The sequence below is a fragment of the Sinocyclocheilus rhinocerous genome, unplaced genomic scaffold, assembly GCF_001515625.1.
Source record: "Sinocyclocheilus rhinocerous isolate Xijiao unplaced genomic scaffold, SAMN03320098_v1.1 scaffold453, whole genome shotgun sequence".
Classification (NCBI taxonomy): Eukaryota; Metazoa; Chordata; class Actinopteri; order Cypriniformes; family Cyprinidae; genus Sinocyclocheilus; species Sinocyclocheilus rhinocerous.
Window position 1 is genome coordinate 1,255,885 of NW_015655565.1, and position 22,825 is coordinate 1,278,709.

Sequence of the window (22,825 nt, forward strand, 5' to 3'; positions counted from 1 at the left end):
CAATAATAGACAAAAAACTGTCAATTATAAAAGAATAAAAGACAACAAAAACTGTCAACAATGAAAGAAATCCACTGGTCTAAATATATTATGCTTTTAGTGTAAGACTAATGGCACGATTTCTGCACTTTTGTATTACACCCCAAAAACTTCTCTCTTCTTCACAAACCATTTGCAAACCAGTATGATCTCAGATTTTTAGATGGGCTATAGCCTAAATACAGAGAGTCTGGAATCACCTATTAGTGAAAAATAGTGCAAGCTAGCATGCTAAATGTACCCATTTACCAGGTGTATTGGATGGTGTTGGAACAAAATATCCTCATGAGCACAAACGCCACTCTTCATCAAAATGGCAACTTCAAAAACACTTCTAAATTCCTAAATCCATTCCAAACATAATAGAAAATAAAACATCATCAATCTCTGTAGGCCAATCTCTCTTTTCTCATTTTGCTCAGAAACACACCATTCAGTTACCCAGAGATAAACCAAACTTGGCCTAAGCTAACCTGGGCTAATATTTCACTCGGTTTGATCTCACAGTGCCTTTCACAGAGGTCACATTGAGGGGAGATGCTGCAGCTCTTCTTCTTTGCACGGCTCCTCCCTTAACTCTGCAGTCAGAGTGAAGATGCAGTTTTTTTTTTTATCTCTGTCTGATATTCGATATGTCAGAAACATCCTCAGACTGTTGAGGTACAGGCAGGGTGGCTGTTTGCGGTCTTAAATGCACCTGAATGGAGGGGAGTTCTGAATGAAGACATGGAGAGGAGTAAGATGACTCTTCACAGTTTGAACTCCACTATTAAGTAACTGTCAACACTGGTACACTTAGAATGACAAGCTGTCTTAGTATTGTGAGTATAGCTGGCCATGTGAGGCAGTGCAGCACTATAGCTGGAAATGAGCAGAGGGAGAAAGAGAGACGCAGGGAGAGCTGTTGATGTGCAGAGCCCCACACAATGCCCCTGAAATAGATTTATCTTTAGAACTGATCAATGGCCTCCTAATACAGAACACAAGTTCAGCCAGTTCAACATACAGAAGCCCCTTGTGTCAAAAAGAAGTACACATTAGCATACTTTTAAAAAGAGTACTTATTATGGAAATGATATACTTTAAAGGAATGAAATTAAATTATAGTTTAAATTTACATTAAATGCAATTAGCTGAACTTTAGAGTACCTTTTTGACCCATAAGACTTCATTTTTGTATTTACATTTTTGTATGTATACTTTTGTTGTAATTTCTGTTGCAATTTTACCTTTAAATGCCTTACATTTAAATATATTTTTAATTACACAGTTAAAATATATCCAATTTAAATGTGATATCGAAACACACTAATTACACACTAATTACATGTGCTTTTAGTATGTTAGTCAACTCATCAAAATAAGTGTACTTTAAAGCACAATAAGATTATTAAAACATAATGATTTCAAATGTCATTTAAAGTAAACCTTTTAATTTGACAATACATACTTTTAAAAGTACGGTAATAACCAGTCATGAAATGCAAGTAAAATGCAAGCACCAAATGCAACAAAAACAGGTTTTGTTGAGTAAAATAAATAAATAAATAAATAAATAACTCAACAGTGGCTAGTAATGTTAAAAGGAACTGCAACTTAATACATGGCTTAGGTCAAAGAGTGCATAAAACTTAATTTACCAAAATGCAATGTGTATATATTATGTGTATATGTGTATGTACTGTATATTACAATGTACTGTATTTCTCATGACCTCGGCTACCACAGTAACCCCAAAAGCAATGGGGGATCCAATGCTAGAAGTGAGTGTCTGTTTTAAAAACAAAGCCACAGCTTAACGACTTTACAGTTCTTCTCTCTCTGAAGTAACTCACCGTGTATTCCCCGCTACCTATTTTTGCATTATCATGCTGGCAGTGCTGGTCAGTGCCTCGTGTTGGCCCCTTTGGGGTAGCAATACAGCCCTTCCGAAACTACTTGCATCTCATTGACCCAGTTGGACCAAGTAAGTAGAGTTTGTAATTACACAGTAGGCCTGTGTCAATAAGGAGAATATAAATGTAAAGTAAAGGGAAGTTCACACTACACTTTTTGTTCCATTGACTTCCATTCATACGCCTGCGAATGCTGGAGACAGAAATGCAAGCTCATGCAAAGGAGTTTTGTAAACTCTAGCCTGCGAATTTGTATCACGCAAAGAGACATGACCAAAAGAAGATAAGTCACAGCGCGATCTATTAGCTGAATTATAATACTAAACTTTGCAATTGTAATTCTAAACTCTGCAGCATATTGGATCTATTATTTTTTATTATGAGTTTACATTTTTAAAGAAGGCACTAAAGAGTTTGAAGTCATATCTCATTCCTTGCAGTGTTTGAAGAAAATCTGCATTGTCAGAGGGGGACCGCAGCTTAAGCCGATCATTATTGCGAAATGCAGTAAATCATGACACAGCGCAGAGCGCTCATGGTAATTACACGTCTATCACGAAAATAAGAAATATGTGGGCATGAAATGCTGATTTGAGTTGAATTTATTTTATAATTTTACCTGTATATTATCTGAAAACATGCTCTAAGAAAAACAGTCCAATACAAGTACAAAACAATCAAGGGAGCGAGTCCACAGTGTGATACAAGAGACATGAGCGTAGTGCCAGTTTCAGTCACCTGATGAACGGTCTGAAACACAGGATTGCCATGGATGACAGCAAATTAGGAAACATGGAGTGCAACAGTCTGCCCACTTTTTCATTGGCCTTGGTTCTGTAAGTATTTTTCCCCATTCACTTTTTAAAAATTCCCACGTTACAAACTTTGATTTGAAGCAAAAAAGCATTTGAAAATCTAACAAAAAGACAAAGGCACAGGTTAAGGTACAAAAAGACAAAGGTTAAGTACAGGACTGTGTCCTTAACGGCTTTAACGAGGGAAAGAACTACAATTCCATAAAACATTGCCAATGACATAATCAAATAAAAAAATATGAAGAAGTGTAAAATTATTGATTTAAAAATGTTGATAACATATATACAAATGTTGTTTTTTAAGATTATTGCAAAATATATATATATATATATATATATATATATATAGTAGTTTAAGAGTGTAAACTGGCTCTTTTTGCATTTTTCTGATTTGTGGGGATTTCACTGCAGAAACATGGGTAATGTAGTTTTTTACTAGGAATTCCACTGTTGCACATGATTATTTTAAAAATTTGTTGACATAATCCAGGCTAATGGCTTCAACAAAATCATTAACAACTTTCTAGCTAATAATAGGTTTGTCTTTAAAGGTGCTGTATGTAAGTTTTTGACTCAAATAAAGCATAAAAATACCATGGCGCCGACGCTGATGGCTGCCTCTGTGGCGTGCTCCGCAGTTGTTTTTATGTTTTTGTTAGTTTGTCCTGTCTTTAGTCTGCGTTTGCATCAAGTCTGAGAAGGAGGGGCCGGGTGAAAAAAACCTGCTCCAATATTTAGAATTTGGACTGCAATACCTAGTTCAACCACTCGGTGTCAATCCTACATACAGCACCTTTAAATTTTTGTAAGATATTATTAAAAGTCAATTGCCCTATGAACCAACCTAAGCGCTCCATTAAGAAATATCCCACCACTGTCATGACTGAACAATCAGAATCAAGTATTTTGGAAAGCTGTGCAATAATCAGATCTAAGCAAAGAAATACAGTGCTCAGACATCATGGGAGAGACAAAGATGAGGAGCAGCATCCTGGAATCAGATGCTACCCAGATTTCCACCAGCAGACAGTATTCCCAGGGGAATTCTGGGTACCATCAGCTCCACATGTTGTGAAAAAGATCAAAGAGCAGCATCCGAGCCAGCAGGGCAGCGTGCCAGGCAGCATACATGGTGACCTGCCAACCCCAGTTGTTCCTGCCATGCCCACGTCTATCGTGTTCAAACCTGACCTTTTGCATAACAAGCTGCAGCTTCATGGGGAGGTCCCTCCTCTTCCTTATGGCAAAAATCTCAATTAATTAAAACCCCAGCATGTCCTTTTAACTAATGCATATGATGAATTAGTGCCCGATTCCTCTTTGAGCTTGTGGAAAATTTGACTAAAGTAATGCTTGGTGGATCTAAGTTCCTTGTCAGACACAACTCAAATGAAGGCCACCACTCCCCAAGCTTTTGTAGAAGCAGCTGTTGGAAAACACAACATCTGCAGTCCAGAGCAGCAGCAGGACCCAACCCTACTGCGGCATGTGACCAACTCCTTGGGCTTAGTTCACCCCACGCAGATAATGCCTGAGTTCTGCCCTCTCTAATGGACACGACACAATACGTTGTGAGAGAGAGCCAGATTATGATTATGACAGTTATTACACTGAGACACGATATCTCTGTACTCTCTGTACTGGTCAACATTTTATTTGATGCCCCGGGTGGTTTTCATACCTTTCACTATTCAAGGCTGTGACAAGTATGTGAAATCATTCTTTTGAAAGTAACGTTACACAAAAGTTGAGGGCGCTTAAGACAAGCCTGAACTGACATTGGAATGTGATATTACAAAATGATTCTATCAGATTTGTTCATTGAACTACATCTGGCAGGAAAAATATTTTAAAAAAGCAAGATCCAGAGGGAGATAGGAAAAATAATAGGCCTTTTCTTCAACTATGAGCACATTTGGTGCAGGGGAGAAAAAAAAAACACTTTTCACTCTCACTAGTTTGCATGTCATTGTTTCTTTGTGATTTCCAACACATCTCATAAGATTTATTCTGTTTAATTACATTCTTTGGAAATTATGGTGGCGAAAATAAAGGAATAAAATGGCCAACTCTGTTGTTTTACTATGGTCAGTTTCATTGTTAGTGTTTTATGTATCCTATTTTTGTATTATCATTGTCAATGCCAATTTTATGTATCCTGAATACACTTTTTATTTTTAGGGTTCCTTGTATTAACATTAGTTAACTACATAAGTTAACATGAACTTTACTACTGTAGTTATGTGAACTAGTGATAAAATCCTACTAAAGCACTTCTTAATCATACATTATTAAACTCAAAAGTTGTATGTTAATATTATAAAATGGTGGGCATCTATTCAGTATCTGAGAAAGGTTTGCAATCTTACCAAGTTGTGTTCTAACCTTTCTGTGTGTGTTTTTTTTTGGGTTTTTTTGCGGGTAACATTTATAAGCACTGTTGAAATGTTTCATATATACGTTATATGGGTAGTTTCAACAATCCCACTTTTAATCTGATACAGATATTGGTAACTCAATAAAGCAATCTATGCAAATGCTTAGTGTTCTTTCAAATGAGGCTGTGACAAAGAAAAACATTTTGTGCACAAAGGAAAACATTGTGAATCATGTTATAATTATGTGAATGCTTCCATCCAGATCTACAGAATCATGTAAATGAAAACCTACAATATAATTTTTACATCTGCATTCCCTTATCAACAGGTATGGATTTTTAATTTTATTTTTTAAGTTGACCACAATTTTTTAATTTAATCAATATATTAACATCTTAAAATTATGTTATTAAAGTCTACACAGTGACGATACTGACATTACAGGCAAAGAGACACAAAACTGAAGGAAAATGGAATCAGGAACGGGAACTTGAACAATGAATAAGTCCCTTCAGGATCAGGAAGTCTCTTTCAAGTCTGTTTGATGTCCATGGGCAGCAAGGGCCTGTGGATATTTGAGAGGTGAATCTGTATGAATGTGTATATTTTGGAAGGTCCTCTCTTTGATGTCAGTGGGAATTTTTTGGTTTCTAGGTCACCGAGACAGTGGTCAACAGTTATTCCATCCAAGCTGAGAAAAGCATCATTTGAATGTCAGCTGACTATGAAAACAGGAAGATCTGGCTTTGAGTTGGAGGAAGCAAAGTCGTTCCAAAGTCAACAGATCAACTCAGCATGTTCTCAAGGATAGGGCATTTGGCCTGCACTCTTCTTCCTTTTTAAATTCACCTTCTTCTGCAATAATAACATTTCAGCTGGTCCTTGGCAGCATGATGAATTTCCCAGTAGCCTCTAACACTGAGAGACACAAGAAAACTGGGCCAATGATGTGTCTTATCAAGTGAACATACACAATTTCACTGGATCAGAGCAGAAAATCTTGAGCTGCACTAGATGAATCTGAACATAGACACATGATGACAGTTCCTGACATGGGAATAATTCTTGATCTTGTATGGAGGGGGTGTTGCTTGCATGGGGGCTCATGACCTTTATCGTGCTGCCAAAGCCTTACCCATGAGACCTTGCCGCATAATCCATGCCTCATTGCTGGAATATAGGCCCCTGGGTGGAGTTCATCTGCTCCATCCCATATCTAGATGGAGGTAGTGTGGAATATGCACACCGATGAATGAGTGGTGATTTACTTGCTTAAAATATCTCGTAATGTCAGTGATTTGGCTTATTCAAGTTCACAAGAACATCCACAGGAAGCGCAATGAACACTACTGACCTAAAAACACTACTGTAACGCAACTGTTCATATTCAAAAGAGGTGCAAACAGCATCTTGGTGCACAACCCAACTCCCATTTACTCACGTTGAGTCAATTGCCACCACTGGCTTCAGGCCAGAACATGTGCGCTTGTTTGTTGAGCCCTGAAAGCTCTAGCACCAGCTGTGCCACAGATCACAAACGCTGTGAGGAAAGGCCTAAAGATATACAGCTTGTTATGCAATTTTGGTACATTTTGTCCCAGCAACAAACGCATGAGTATTCCTCATGTCCTATACTGCCATACTGACTTTATTGTGCTGGATTTATTGTGCTATCTGAATCCATACACCCATGTGATGAGGATTTTGTGCTCGCCTGGGGTTTGTTGGAATGACCTCACTGCTTTGACATCCCAATCACACTCTTCTAAAGGCCAAAGCAGCAGCAGGATGAGTGACAACCTTTGATCAAATTATAATGATCTGACCCACCAGACAGAAGACGAGCAAATGATTCTGTCCATCAGTGGACGACGATGGCAGTTGTACATACAGCAACAGTGACTGCCTACTTTTGGTCCTGGCAGTATTTTTCTCATGCTTTTTTTCCATAAGGATGAAAAAATATTTATTTAAAAGTTCTATAGACATGAACTAAACTGACAAGTTCTGCTGAACTGCAACATCACAAACTTTGGGGGGAAAAGCATTTCAAAAAGTTTTTGAAAATCAGACAAAACTGCACACTTCACATCTTTAATAAGGCAATGAACTACAAACATTTGAAGCACTGTGAATGATGTAATATAATTAAAAATGATGGAAAAATATAAAATGATTGACGTAAAGATGTTGATTAAAAGCATAGAAACAAAAATTATATTTCAATGCAGTATGTAGTATACAGTACAAAATAAGTAGAATTGATTACATCCAGTAATTGTCTAAGAATACAACTATTTAAAATAATTTTCAGTAAATAAAATACAGCTGGAATAAAATAAAAATATAAATATTAGATGAAAAACTTAACTTAAAACTTACAAAAAAAATCAGATAAATAATAAATCATTAGAAAATTGGAAATATTGCCCTGTCAACTAAATGAAATAAGTTTAAGTTCAAGTACTATAATTACTAAAACTAATTTAACTAAAATAATGCTAAATATTAATAATGCACTCTATTCATGTATCAAAACACTATCCAACAGAGTTGGCTGGCAGTTAAAATGTGGATCCTCTAGACGGCGAGTAAAGAACAAAAGAAATGTTTAAATCAAATCCACCTGCATAAATTATTAGACTGGATACTAACAACTGAGCCATTTTAAATCCAGACAAGAATAATCCTCCAACTCCAGTGAGGCGCCAAAAAGTTGGCAGTCGCAAAAGTAAATCGTCTATGTTGGCATTTGTCAAGTGTTACCAATTACAAACTTTTTTCTTCTAAAGGGGAGATATGAAAAGCCAAGAGGAATTATTATTGAAGGCACAGGCTTTAAATTGGCCAACATACTATTCCCTAATTCTGTAAAGCCAAATGTTTCAGTTTCAGATCAACTCTGTCATCTCCTTAAAGGCTCAACAAAACCACGAGTCAAACTGTACAGTTTTGACTTTCTCAGTTTCTTGATTCGGCACATTTGGAAAGATCTTGTAGGAACCTGTCATATTGTCATATACTTTGAAGGGGAGATGCACTTTAATCAGTCAAATTGGCTGATTGACAGACTGACGGCTGACTGAGATGGACATACAGTACCTTTCGTTCGGGTCATGACAGGCACAAAATGTCTATAAATGTGTGTGGGTCAGACGTCCTTGACTGCTGAGAATCACCTCAGGAATCTGGTATCAGCTTTCAGCCACATGCAGCCGTCTTGTACGGGGAGACGTGGGGCAACTTTATAGACTCCATCATACATGTAGGTCCCTCATGCCTGTGAAAAACACATCAGTTTAAAGGTGCTTTATATGAACAAGAGGGTTATACTGCGAGACATTTTTAAGCAAGATTCTACATTTTATAACAAAGCAGACCTTTGGTGGTGTTTATTTAAAGCTACTGTATTGTCAGATACTGTGACATAATTTGCTAGATTCTGAAATAAATTAATAAATAAATATAGCCTACACACACACTACTGATCAAAAGTTTTAAAGAAATTACTCCTTTATTCAGCAAAGAAATGTGTTTTTTATTTATTTAACTTTCAATTAATCTAAAAAAATTTTTTTTTAATATATTATCCAAATATATTAAGCAGCACAACTGTTTTCAACTTTGATAATAATCAGAAATGTTTCTTGAGCAGCAAATCAGCATATTAGAGTGATTTCTGAAGGATTTCATGGCACTGGTGAAGACTGGAGTAATGACTGCTGAACATTCAGCTTTGCTGTCACAGGAATAAATAGCATTTTTAAACACTAAAACAGAAAACAGTTATTAAATTGTAATATTTCACAGTTTTACTGTATTTTTGATCCGTGTTGTTCACTCGCTTGTAGGGGTGAAACGGATCATAGTTTATCATTTACACGTGTTTCTAAGTCTTACCAATTTACACATTCAGGCGTTTTAAACCATTCATGCGCATGAAGAATTCAGTTCGGTCCTCGCGCGCACATACAGAGCCGCGTTTCAGGCAGAGCAGGAACACAGAATTGATTCCTCTTTCGCTTGAATGGACACATACATGGACAATTATCTCAAAATAACTATCTCGGCAAGTATTTTCATGTAAATGAACGTAAAAAAGTGGAGAAAGAAATCGCACGTGCATCATTATACTGAATCAGTGCATTCGGTCTTAAAGGGGCAGCAGCCTATAAATACCTGCTGTTTAAGCGCCACCTGCTGTCAGAGAGTGACATTTGCGTCTCATTCAGCCCGTCTGCTGTTTTTGTTTCGTTCAGATTTTTTATGTAGTATAGGGCTACTAGGTATTTTGAAATTTTGCGAGCCCTGTGTGTGTGTATGTATATATATATATATATATATATAGGGCGATATCAGGTAAAATGGGCCATTTAAGGTTTGAGTGTCTTATCTCTTTAAAAGTTAACAGCCAATGACTGCAAAGAATTTCAAAATGTTGCCATAACAGTACTTGATATTTAGCAAATTATTTTATTGGTCTGAGGTTGCTAAGGGGGAATTTTGAGACCTGGGGCCCGTTCTTCGTATGTCGCTTATTACATCTGAGATGAAATGTCACATTCAAGATGATATCATCGCGCTAATCAGGATCACATTTTACCTTCTAAATGTGTTTGTATGTGATGTGCGTTTATGTGTGCTCGACTATGTTTGCTTGTGCATGTTAGTGAGGCATGTCTATGTGTGTTGAAGAGTATGTGGTGACGAGAATGGCATTTTTGATGATGACGGCTTTATCTGTCAAGACTGTTTTTGAAAAACCTTCAGATCGAGCTCACACACACACGCACACACACACACACACACACACATACACTATTTGTTCTGAAATTTATTAAATTTTTTAATGAAATGTATGTTTTATTGATGAAATTGATTGAAAGGTTTGAGTGTCTTACCTCTTCTCTTCGAAATTCTTTGCAGTCAGTGACTGGCCCATTTTTGCTGATCAGCCGGCCCATTTTACCTCAACACTGCTATTTCAAAAAATGTGGGGCAGCTAATGTTTCAACACCTGTAGGGCCTGAACAATCATATTTTATTACATCAATTCAACACAAAAATATTAAAAACAGTCCTTATTAATCATAAGAACACAGTTAAATGTCATACATGGGTTTTTTGTTAGTGTCCCAAGCGATTAACCAAAAAGTGGCCCAATTTACCTGATATCACCCTATAGAAAACAAATATTTTAAATTGTAAATATACACTGTTATTAAGTTATTGGTAGAAATTTTATATGTGGTTGGATCACACTGAATGTTTTGTCCATACATAGATAATAGACACAGATAATAAGTGCCTTACTTTTACACCCTGAAAGTTATTGAGACTTTCTTGGACATTTAATAAAATCAAGATAAGTACAAATAAATCCCTTTTTTAAATGCTAAAAATATACCTGAAGCTCAAGTATATTTGAAGCTCATGCACAGCCTAATAAAGTCTTTGTTAAAGAAATTGGTGTGACTGTATTGTCTCATTCCTGTTACGTACTCTTTAAATGCTGTAACTTTGTTGTGTACATTAACAGTAGTCAGAATTCCTAAGAGGATAGAAATAAAAAGCTAAAGTTAAGCATTGCCCAGTGTAGGATTGATGATTATTAGCTTTAACAAGGGGGTTGAACTGAAGCAAGTTTTGATATTTTTAACCATTTTTCAAAATGCTAATATTATCATAAAGTTTTCTGCAAACTGTAACAGGATGAATGTTCTACAGTGAGACAAACCAACAGAAAACATCAGACAGATCCACTGCTAATACTTACTTACGTTTGTGCTGTTTTGCCTCCAAAGTGATGTCACTTCCTGGAGTATGATGTCATTAGAGAAAGTGGATAGTTAGCATAGTTACTCCCTGAAAAATACTGCACTTCTAACAAAATATGATCAGTACATCTTAGGAAACTGCATAATATATACCCAACTGGCTCCCAAATTTATACTTTTGCTGATGTTTCCAACTTTTTGAGGAAGAAACTTAATTTATTGCATAAACGCAATCAGATACGTTCCCTTCGGTAGAATTTAAATAGTTATATATCTCCTTTTAGAAACTGTGAATGAAATGTTTATTTATTTTTTCTGGCAGTAACAATGCTGATATACAGTACTTACTGTTCATTTCTTTGTTTGCATTACAGATGTATTTTTAACAAGGACACATTTCTTAACATTTTACCTATGTTTGAATATGCAGGTTTAAATTCTTTCTTAATTAGTTTGACCATAATGTAAATTTTCTTTCCTTTTAATTTTATGTTGTTTGCATTTGCAGTGTTGTTTTTTCTTTGCAATCAATCAAGAGACAGGCTAACGGGATGAACTGATGTTGAGGCACATGGGGGAAAATTATCAATTTATTAGATAAAAACAAGTATGGTTTTAATGCATATCAAAACAAAATTAAGAAACAGGCTATATATATATATATATGTATGTGTGTCTTTTTTGCCAGTGACATGATAAAAATGACATCTGTTCAATTCAAATGGGTTAAATAACTTATAATTCACCTTATGTTCAAATAATTGTGATTAAAGAAAGCTGTGCAATGTTTTAATAATGTATCATATATTAAGACATATTTGAAAATCTACTTCTCAACAGGAATGACCCCAGAGCAGTAAAGCTTTCCATCATCAGGTCAAGAAAGATTTTGCCTTGTTATTTTTTCTTGTGGCGTGATGACGTTCACACAAAAATGCAGTAAGTTTATGGTATATGAAAGCACTGTTTATACAATGCTTTCCATAGAATATCTAAGAAGGGATGCAACAACAGGGTTGCTAGTTTATTTCATTTAGGCCATTTACCATTAAAAACATTTATCAAACCCTCATTAATTACAGCTCCCAACAGCGCTGGTCTCCTCTTCTTCACTGGATTTTCCTTATCTCACAAAGTACTTTTTCCCCACTTTACTTCTACAACCCAAGTTCACTTACACCATCAGACACACCTAAACCCAACACTATGGTATTGTGAGTGATGTGAAACACAACTCCTGGCCTCCGTTCCATTAAAGCCCGTTACTTATGGAACGAAACCATAACAAACTCACTGCATCATCATAAGCATTCTCATAAAACATTCACACCAGATGAGGTCACGAGAAACCCATCGTCCATTGGCTAGCCAGCAGTCAGCCGAGAACAGGAGACCAGTTACCATTGGCTGCTTCCTGTCAGTAGCATCTCGACTGGAAGCACGAGTTCCTGTATCGATCCGGGGTCGTCCTCACCTCTGGCAGGGGAAGGGGGATTGTTTTGTTGTATTGGTAATACGATATGATGAAAAGACTTACCACAAACTCAGACGAGCGCCTTTAGTACTGAACACCAGCAGACAGTGGCTCTTTTGAGCACATTGTTATAAAATGCTTTAATAAATAGTTTGATTTATTTCTAAGAACAAACATAAATTCCACTAAATGAACCAAATAACTTTTTTTCAGAGCAATTCTTCTGTACAAAAAAACTAATAATAATACATCTTAAAAAAAACAAAACAAAACAAGAAAACTCTCCTCCAGCTCCACCCCATTTCCCTACCATAATGGACATCGAGCTTAACTTGCTTATTTAAACTTGTTTGCTTGCACTTGATTGTGAACCAGTTGTTCAGGAACAGTTTTAAACGTTTGTCATCTTCCCATAAGCAAAAAAACTAAATCTAATATTTAACATCATGATGAAAGAAATCAAATCATAGCCAGCCGTTTCTGAGGTAATCCATTTCTTTGAGCTGGTACCTCGAGTACAAATGCTTTACAACATAATTGCTCCCTTCATGAAGTTTAGATCCAACCAAACAAAAACAGAAAAGAAGGAGAAAACAGTTGGACATCATAATTTTGACATATCAGCATTTTTACAAGAAACAAGCAGCATGGTTTTATGATCAGCAAGAAAGGACAGGTGTGGAAAGGGAATAGGGGTCTTCAAGAAGGTGAACCACACGCCACAATACAGCACACGATCATAGAGGTGTCTAGTGAAAACAAAAACCAACAACATAATAGGATGATCTCTGATTATATTTTTGTTCTGACTGGGACGCTGTATACATCTTACAAAACATGCCATATCAACTGGCATAAATAAGAATGGTATTTAAAACAAAAAAACAAACAATAATAATCATAATATTTAAATCATAATAATAATAATAATAATAAAAAAAGTGACTTAAGTTACTAAATTCAAATATACACAGCGACTCCTTTATTATATACACATATTTACAGATCTCTTGTCTTTGTTTAAACAAATACCTTGATGGTGATATTGGAGCTGCTCTTAAGACCAGCCTCTCCTCTTTGTCGTGATCTATTGGGTCAGGAGACCCTGAAACCGAGGGGCTTGTCTGAAGGCACTTGCGACCGACTCAAAATACTGCAATCCATTTTTTTAAAGAGCATTCAGCCAAGATGACAAAGGACAGAAAAAACAAGGCCACTTTATAGGCACCGTAGCCCTCCTCACGGACGACGAGCTCGGTAAGGCAGGCGTGGAAGGAGAACAGATGAACGGTTGAAGGGGGATCCCCCGAAGCCAGCGTCCCCCACCCCCCGCACGTGGTCTGCACCGACATTGGGCCACTCGAAACAAAACCAAAAGCACAGCCATTTGTAAACAACAACGTAAAAGTCTTTATACGGTTTCTCTCACGAGTTCCTTAGTCCTGCTCCTAATCCAGCAGTTTTTTTCTCCGAAAACAATGCAAGGCTTCTCACCGCCTCCTTATAAAGAAATATAATTTGCTTCCTCTGTACATAAAAAAAGGAACGAAAGAAATTTGCCACTTTATCAGCCTCAAAACATCTCGAAGAAGTCAAACATAAAAATAACACATGGGAAAAGCTCCCGTTTCTGAGATGGCCTTGGTCTCCTCATCCTGCTCGACGGAGCTCATACGCAATGTTCTTTGTGCTCTTGGCCGGTGATGACATTATTGACATTTTTACAGCTGTTGTCCTTTGGGCTGAAGCCTGTCCAGTAGGGTGCTTTGAGGGAAGGGCTGCTGCAGCCGCCGCTACCGCTGCTCCGCATGGTGCAGATCAGCCCGTTCTTGGTCCGCGCTGCAGGTTTAGAGTACTTTTGGATGGGACCCTTGCCCCCCTCTGTCCCACACCACTCTTCAACCAGCTCCAGCTCTTCCTCCTCCATCTCCTCCTCGTCCTCCCCGCTTGTGCAGGTCCGATCCGGGGAGCCCATGAGCTTGGTGCGCTCGTACTGCACGTCCCGGTTGTCCTTGTGCTGCGGCCGCGTCACGGGCCTCAGCGGTTCCCACTGGTTGTTGACGCTCTCCTCCGCGGGCACGCGCTCCCGCCTCTCACGCTCTTTTCGACGCTTACGGGTCCACCATACACAGACGATGACGCAGAAGACCCAGAGTATGCACAAGATGACACACAACACAGGCACCAGGTAGTCTGTATGGAAAGAGAGTCGAGTTAGACACGGCAAATCTGGGACTCGTGCCAAGGAGGAAAATAATGAACAAAAAGTAGGGATGCAAAACAAAAACATTTTTTATTGGCCGATATAACTCACTTAATTTATCAGTAATGGTCAATAGTGGATATTTTAATTGGCCAGCATTGGATATTTAATTGTGGACACTAATTACACAAATTTTTCAATATTATTCAAGACAAAATAGTGTGTACATGTATAATATAAAATGGTGTGTATATATAATATAAATATATGTAAACACTATTTTGTCTAATACAAATTGCAATAAACACTCTAAAACAAATATATAATTATATAAATTATTTTTAAGATCAAAAGTCACTTAAACACTCATTTGCTATTGACCAGTTTTTTTTATTAATTAGACAAAATAGTATATATTTTGTAATATTAGCCATAATATTAGTATAATAGTATAATAATAGTATAATATTTGCCATAACATTACAACAAAAATAACCATCATCTAAGCGGTATGGGCCACAACAGAATTGAAATAATAGATATTTCGATGGGCCTGCATTAGATATTTAGTTGTGGACACGCAATACATCAATTTTTCGATATGATTTGAGTAAAAATAGTGAAAATAAAATAAAATAAAATAAATCACACTATTTTGTATTCACAAAAATAAATATAATAAACACTCTAAAATAATTATTTAAATTAAATGTATAAATTATTTTTAAGATAAGAAGCCACTTAAAAAATCATTAGCTATTGACAAGAATTATTTTAGATTTTTTTTTTATTAGACAAAATAGTATATATTTTTTAATATCGACCATGTTACATTACATAACTGAAATGATTGAGAAAAAGGTCTTGAATAATTTGGCTTTAATTCCTATAGGTTTCAAATATTATTCCTTTTTTTAAAACCCATTTATAATTGTCTTAACCCAAAAATCATTAAGTTTGTCCCATCATTCTCATTAATGTTTTGCTGTGGAGTGACAGATGACTGCGGAGGAGTTATATGACTGTCACACAGGTTTATGGCCTCCTGCCCACAACTGCTGGATCCTCTCGGTACCCTTCCTCCTGTGACTCACAAAGACATTTAAGCTGCACTAATTGGTGGAGACGGGGAGTTGACACTCGGTCAGGGGATGAAGGCTGGCTTTAGCCTCGAGGCCAGTTGGCCCCTGCTCTACTCACCCACTGGCTGGGACATGACCGGCATCTCCACTTTGACCTCGATGACGGCAAGCATGGCGGTGCTGTTGTGCCGCTTGGACAGCATGCTGACTATGGTACTAGCTGCCTCCTGGATCTGACTGTGGTTAGGCTGCTCGTCCTGCTGGAACGACTGCAGGAGAAATAATGGGGATTAAATATAGTTTAGATTGTATCCCAAACATGTAATATGAGGCCAAGATTCCAAATAAAAGCCACCTACAAAGAACAATTATTTATTGTAAATGTGAGGTTTTGGGGCATTGCTGCATTGACACTTGACAATCCCGTATTTGTTGATCTTCTACATCCGAATTTATGTCTTGTTAACCAGAATGTTTGGTTTTCTGTAATGTTTTCTCCATTGTTAAAAATTCTGATTTGTCACCAAGATGTTTTTAAGCTAGCAAAGTAGCTAAGCTAGCAAAAATAGTATTTTAAACGTTTAATATAGCAACACCTATTTAATGAAAAATACATTAATTCGAATAAACAATGTTAGAATACAAATCCTTTTTAATTTGTGATGGAACCAGTGGACAATGTATGGTTAAACCACACCACAACTCTAATGTTTCAAATTTGTTTACATCATACAAGTATTGTGGTACAGACGCTCAGTAAAATGACTAAAACGAGAGCAGTCTTTATCCAAAAAGCAGCTGACTCAATCATTTCAACTCTATTCTGTTTTCAACATGCAAAAACCTGCAGCTGTTCAAAGTTCCTGCCTACAGGTTCCATTTGAATGAGTCAGGACAGTTAAACATGGGCATTCAGTTATTGACTTGTTACAACACTGCAGGGATTTAGTGTAATCTGATCGAGGATAAAGGATGCATTTGTAGGTAACCACTATTTGTAAGTAACTTCCGTAAGGCAAAATGTTTTATTGAACACAGGAAACACTGCTTCAAATTACACAAAACTTGCCTGACAGCACAAAGATATTAATTTTCATATCATTACCCAAGTATGTTTTTGTTATTTCAAGCTTATTTGGTTGTGCAACATTTATTTGTCTAAAGACAAAAGTGTATATCCTAAGGCTGTGTGAGATGCGCTGAAGCCCGTTTCCAGCACTCTCCGTGTGGGTGGAGGGAATGCTGCAATGCAGTATGGCCCGCTGCTGGTCAGTCAACTGAATCTCATTACAACATAATGGGCTGGTTTGAAGAGGGGGCCGGTTGGCATTGCTCTGGGCGTCCGGGCATTTCGAGGAACTGCGCTCGACTTGGTGAGGAAATCAAATTTGCATCCATTAACAGATTTGTGCGATGAGTATCCAGAACCCCCATGGTTTTGACTTTCTATTCTGCTGATAATAAATCTTAGGGGCCCACACATCACTATTGTGTGAAGGGTACAGGCGTGCGAAGGACTCGTGAATTTAAAATGTGCGAGCATAGAAAGCTCTCCCTTGGTGCACAAAGCGAGGGTCTTCAAAATGTACTTACTATGGCCACCTCTACTGCGTCCTGGTTTTTGTAGGAGAGGTCACAAAGAACCAACAGCGTGCGATCTTTCGCCAGGCTCCGCGTGGCAGGCATATACCTCAGCTCTGAGCAGACGTTCTCCACTGTTGTTCCCTAGAATGTACAGTGCGTACTTAGAAGAATATTTCAGAAACAGCACTATATTGTGGATCATAATGTAAATACGTTAGGAGAAGGATCAAAAAGGTATAGTACCATATAACATTACCAACTTTTTTTTTTGACATTGTGGCCTGGTAATATAACATTTTTTGGACACAGACAGATTACTGGAAATGCCAAAGTACCACATTACTACCATTGCTTTGTGGACATGGTACCCTGGTAATATCATATTTTCTGGAATTTTTAGACATAATTTGGACAACTACAATACCAAAGTACTAAGGTATTATGATATTTTTCAGAAATATACCAACGTTTTTTGTGATAAGACTATTGTCATATTAAAGTTAAGTTACTGCTATGTCTTCTATGTGATCATGTTACCCTGGTAATACCATGATTTTATGGACAGACTACCATTGAAAAGTTAGGAGTCGGGAAGATTTTAATGTTTTTGAAAGAAGTCTCTTATGCTCACCATGGCGGTATTTATTTGAGTATGGTATTACCATCTGATACCATCTTTGTACCATGGTACCACCACAGGGCTTTTGTGTAATGGAACAAAACACCAACTTAAAGGTGAATACTTACTGTGGGTAGTTTTTCCTTGTTGAATATAAGGGTGATGCGAGCACAGCTCTTGTCCAGATAGACTGAGTTGGGCTCACATTTGGTTTGGAGGGACAGGGTGGCTTCAGGGCTTGAACAAAACCCCCACTGGTGGCAAGGGGGAGAGAGACACGTCAGGAAGTTGTGCTCCAGGCATTCTCGACCTCCTGGACAGGAGTGAAGCTCTCGCCCTGGCGTCCCTGGCAACAGGCACGGCCGCCGGCCACACACCACCTGAGAAAGTTTCATTAACAAATTCATTTATTTATATAAATAAAAAGAAAAAAAGACATTTTTGACATGTTTTCTTCAGGCACTTACCTTGGTGCACTCCACTTTGCCGTTGACACATTGACAAGTGTTGCATTCTTCCTCCCAGCGGCTGCCATGCGGGAACTGAAGTCCAGCATAGTGACACGTCTTCCCAATGCCAATGACTGCACCACAACACAAACAAAAACACCGTAAGACTGGGGCCAATTCTAAATTAGGAGCAGATCCCTTTCCTGTCTGGAATGATCTAAGTCACATGATGCCAGGTCAATGCTCTTACGAACGATGCCGCCTGCCTTTCATGTCGTTCACTCCTTAGGAACCATATTCCCTGTTTTGTGGCTTAAGATCCACATCTATTAGCTTTTAGCTTATCTATATGCTAGTGTGCCAAATCACCGTATTATAATGATTTCTGAAAGATCATATGACATTGAAGTAATGGCTGCTGAAAATTCAGCTTTGCCATCACAGAAATAAATTACATTTTAAAATATATGAAAATAGAAAACAGTTGTTTTATATTTATATTTTTACTGTATTTTCTATCAAATGCAGCATTGGGGAGTATATAAGACTTCTTTCAAAACATTTTTAAAAATCTTACAGACTCCAAATTTTTGAACAGTAGTATATACATTTAAAATGTACATTGTTTCTTTTCCAGAAAACATACAAAAATATTTATGACTCATCCTGCACTAGAGAGATTTTTGCCCAATCAAATGCTCTCTAGAGAGGGAATGTCCCAACTGCTTCCGACTAACAAGCAGAATTAATGTTCATGGCTGTGAAGTAAATAAACCATTCTGGCTATATTTGAGGCTCTCACTTTTAAATAATAAGCAAAGCACATGATTTCATGGGGACTTTAAGGTCCATTTCTCAATATCAGCAAGCTGAGAGATGAAAAGAGATTGACTGATTTAATGATTAAACAATAACTCTTACACTCTTGGCATTGAGGTCCAGTGCGACCGAGTGGGCAGACACATCGGAAGCCATTGATCTCATCCACACAGGTGGCACCATAGGCGCAGGGTGACGACTGGCACTCATCAATGTCTGGTGAAGCAAAGAGAACATGCATTCGCATCAATACACCTACTGCCTAGGGCAGAAATGTCAAATGGTTAGGAAAGCTAAAACTGTGATTTGAAATCAATACATAAAGTGTCAGGATTGATGGCGTTCCCATGGCTGCACCTCAGAAAATGAGGCCGGGGAAATGCATGGAATCCTTAAAGAGTACGTCAGAGCCATCAATGGACACAAGAGACACAAGAAGAGGAATTTTTTCACTGGTTGAATAATTTATCTCCTCTGTCTTTTTGTGAGGCATGGCTAACCTTTGACCCCCCGAGGAAGTCAAAGGGCACGGGATGCTCGGTAATCCACGAGCACCCTCTTTCTATACATCCCTATTCTTTCCTCCTCAAGATACTCACTGATACGACAGTCGGGTCCAGCGAATCCAGGGGCGCATTCACAACGGAACCAGTTCACCCCGTCCACGCAGATTCCTCCATTGTAGCTGCAAGGAGACGCGAGGACAATGAGGTTATCAGCCCAAAGGGACACCTTTGCCTCAGTGATTGACATGATACTTCCAATATACATGCATAGAAGAGGAAAGGCAGGAAAAAGGGGGAAGAAAAGAGTTAAAGAGAGATGGAAGAAGCGGGATGCGGGATACTGGCACCTTTCAGATGCAAATCCCCACAGTGGCTCCTTGCTGGGATCCCCACCCCCCTCTTCTGCCCCACCTCCCAAATCCCTTGCTCCCAGGTCAGCGATGAAGAAAGGCAGGAGGACAGAGCAGGCTGGAAGAAAAAGAGCCTGTCCATCCCCTCCTCCCCTCACCGCTGGGGGTGCTCTTTTAGGGCCATTGGCTCTATTGTGGTCCCCATTAAAACCAGCCCGGGGTCTCCTGAGCTGTGGGATTTAGGGGTGATTTAGGGACATCTTCTCCAGTCTTTACAACCAACGTCCCCCTACAAACCCCTCCTCTCGGTGCATGCGCTCGCAGAGAATGGGGGTTAGGGGGGAAGGAACAACAGCGTGGAATAGGGCAGAAAGCCATATTAGAAGGGTTATTCCTAGCCGTCTATGTTGTACAGGGAAGGGGAGGGTCGGCCCAAACAGAGGGCACAACAGATCTACTGGCGTCCCCAGGCAGAATAGAGGGAAAAAAGAAGAGGAACAACTGCAGAGCCACATAGGTCTTACCAGGGGTGAGGGTTGCAGTCGTTGATGTCTGCAATGAATTACAAGAGAGGAAGAGAGAGAGTCAATGCAAGGCATTTGCGCATCGATCGAATGTAAATTAACATTTCTTTGGATCATGATATTTGCTTTCAGTGGTATGCAGACATGCACTGGCAGCTAAATAGTGAATGGGGGAATTCACTCACTCTGAGCACAGGTGGGCCCCTCCCAGCCGTCTTTACAGATGCAGGTGAACGTGTCACCACCACCCACGCATGTTCCTCCGTTCAGGCAGGGGCTGGAGGCGCAAGTGCTGTTCTTTGCTGAAGCAGAAAGACGAAATGGGAAAGTTACAGAAAGTGAGCAAGTGATTCTGTAGACTAGTATACCTCAAATTAGGGTCCCACAAGGGCCAATAGCTAAGGGGTCTGAAGAAAATGCCATAATGTGTTACTAAAAAAAATTATAATAATTTTACATTAATTTTCTGTATAGGTTTCTGTAAGGTTTCAAGTCTTGAATCAAATAAACCAGCTCCAAAATTAATCGGAAGCCAAAAAAGACAAAGATAGAAGACTGGCTGTGTACTTTTATTTACATTCTGTTAAATAAAAAAATGTACCATGATACAATATAAAACTGAAAAAAGTATAATACTAATTAGATGTTTATTAGAAAAGTGTTTGGGGACTGATATTTATATGCGCACACACACACACACACACACACATAAACACATTTAATATATGCATTTTATGTATGCATATACAGGTGCATCTCAATAAATTAGAATGTCGTGGAAAAGTTCATTTATTTCAGTAATTCAACTCAAATTGTGAAACTCGTGTATTAAATAAATTCAATGCACACAGACTGAAGTAGTTTAAGTCTTTGGTTCTTTTAATTGTGATGATTTTGGCTCAACCTGTAATTCACAAATGTATGTGCTATTTATTTATTTGGAAAAATATTTTGGATTCATTTTCTGTATAGGCATTTAAAAAAGACATTTTTCAAAAATGGTTTTTAAACAGTTTACCAATAACAGTAAAGGACAATTTATATAAATTAAGTCAGTAACCACAATACAATATAAAACTGACTATACAGCATGTATGAAGAGAGTGAGAATGCAGGATTGCAACTTTGACTGTGTTGAGGGACTGATTTGATTATATTCATGCAAGTGAGGGGAGTCTATGAATAGTTTGGGGTTATGAAATGGGTTTTTGGTAAACCGAGTATGAAAACTGGACTTTCACAGATGTCTACTCACCTGTGTTGCATGTACTTCCTCTCCATCCAGGAGGGCAGGCGCAGCGGAAAGTGTCTCCGTGGTCATAGCAGGTCCCTCCATTACTGCATGTGGTGGCATCACACTGACTTTCACCTAAAGACACAAAAAAGGACTCAAAATATTACCAGTCAGTTAACATATGCAGCTAAACTATATAATAGGAAAAGAGGGAGTATTTTGACATAAAACATGGAGAGGTAACTCACGTGAATGACAGGTCTTTCCTTTCCAGCCATTGGCACATTCACAGTAGAAGTCATTGACCAGGTCCACACAGCGGCCGGCATTCTTACAGGGGCTCCGACTGCACTCGTTCACATCTGAGTGCAGAAATACAAGTGAGAAAGGTAAGATACTGAATGTAACTAAGATCACGATGATGAGGAAGATGAAGACAGACACTCACTGAGGTCGCAAAGGTCACCCTCCCAGCCGTCCGGACAGAAACATTGGAAAGAGCTGATCCCGTCGATGCAGGTACCTCCGTTTCGACACGGATTGCTCACACAGTCGTTTACATCTGGGTAGTTGATATATAAAATTTCAATGAACATCAAGATTTTAGGACAAAATGTACATATACAATGGGGTTCAAAAGACCTGACTGAACTTCAGGAGTTTAAAATTAAAATTTAAATAAAATTTTAAAATGGAAATAAACCATGTTTTCAACTAAATCAAATTAAATAAACGTAATGAATTATGGTTCTGCACTATTTTCAGGTCCTTAATCAAATCAAATTGATCATGTGAATTTTGAACAGATGGTCAGATGTTATTGCATCCATTGATGCCCAAGATGCTATTTTATATATATATATAATATTTCCAGTTTAATTGGCCTTGTGGTACCTATAACAAATTCATTTTCAAATATACTATGTAACTAATGAATACAAGTTTATTTATAAAATTATTCAATCAATAATTACAACTACTGATAAAAGAACTGTTATAACAAATTTATTTATTTTTTTCAAAAATTGTCATTATTTTTAAAACAATTTAAAAATAATTGGACAAGTTTTGCTTGAA

At 37.9% G+C, this 22,825-nt stretch overlaps 1 protein-coding gene and 1 long non-coding RNA gene across 3 annotated transcripts in view; both read right to left on the bottom strand.

Moving 5' to 3' along the window:
* Nucleotides 1–11,125, bottom strand: part of LOC107718433 (uncharacterized) — a 50,273-nt gene extending 39,148 nt beyond the window's left edge. Inside the window, exons 1-2 of the long non-coding RNA XR_001637409.1 lie at nucleotides 10,904–11,125; nucleotides 8,230–8,407 (exon numbers count right to left, since the gene is read on the bottom strand). This is a non-coding gene — a long non-coding RNA (uncharacterized LOC107718433). The remainder of the gene's footprint in view (nucleotides 1–8,229; nucleotides 8,408–10,903) is intronic.
* A 1,374-nt stretch (nucleotides 11,126–12,499) lies between these two features.
* The window catches only part of jag2b (jagged canonical Notch ligand 2b), a 54,714-nt gene continuing 44,388 nt past the window's right edge, over nucleotides 12,500–22,825 (bottom strand). For both annotated transcript variants that reach the window (XM_016525460.1, XM_016525459.1), the window contains 12 exons: nucleotides 22,197–22,310; nucleotides 21,997–22,110; nucleotides 21,770–21,883; nucleotides 20,700–20,816; nucleotides 20,515–20,542; nucleotides 19,734–19,819; nucleotides 19,237–19,350; nucleotides 18,334–18,449; nucleotides 17,995–18,246; nucleotides 17,257–17,388; nucleotides 15,782–15,932; nucleotides 12,500–14,571 (listed from right to left, as the gene is read on the bottom strand). In XM_016525460.1, the coding sequence (XP_016380946.1) occupies nucleotides 14,048–14,571; nucleotides 15,782–15,932; nucleotides 17,257–17,388; nucleotides 17,995–18,246; nucleotides 18,334–18,449; nucleotides 19,237–19,350; nucleotides 19,734–19,819; nucleotides 20,515–20,542; nucleotides 20,700–20,816; nucleotides 21,770–21,883; nucleotides 21,997–22,110; nucleotides 22,197–22,310 (1,862 nt within the window). In that variant the 3' untranslated portion in view covers nucleotides 12,500–14,047. The remainder of the gene's footprint in view (nucleotides 14,572–15,781; nucleotides 15,933–17,256; nucleotides 17,389–17,994; nucleotides 18,247–18,333; nucleotides 18,450–19,236; nucleotides 19,351–19,733; nucleotides 19,820–20,514; nucleotides 20,543–20,699; nucleotides 20,817–21,769; nucleotides 21,884–21,996; nucleotides 22,111–22,196; nucleotides 22,311–22,825) is intronic.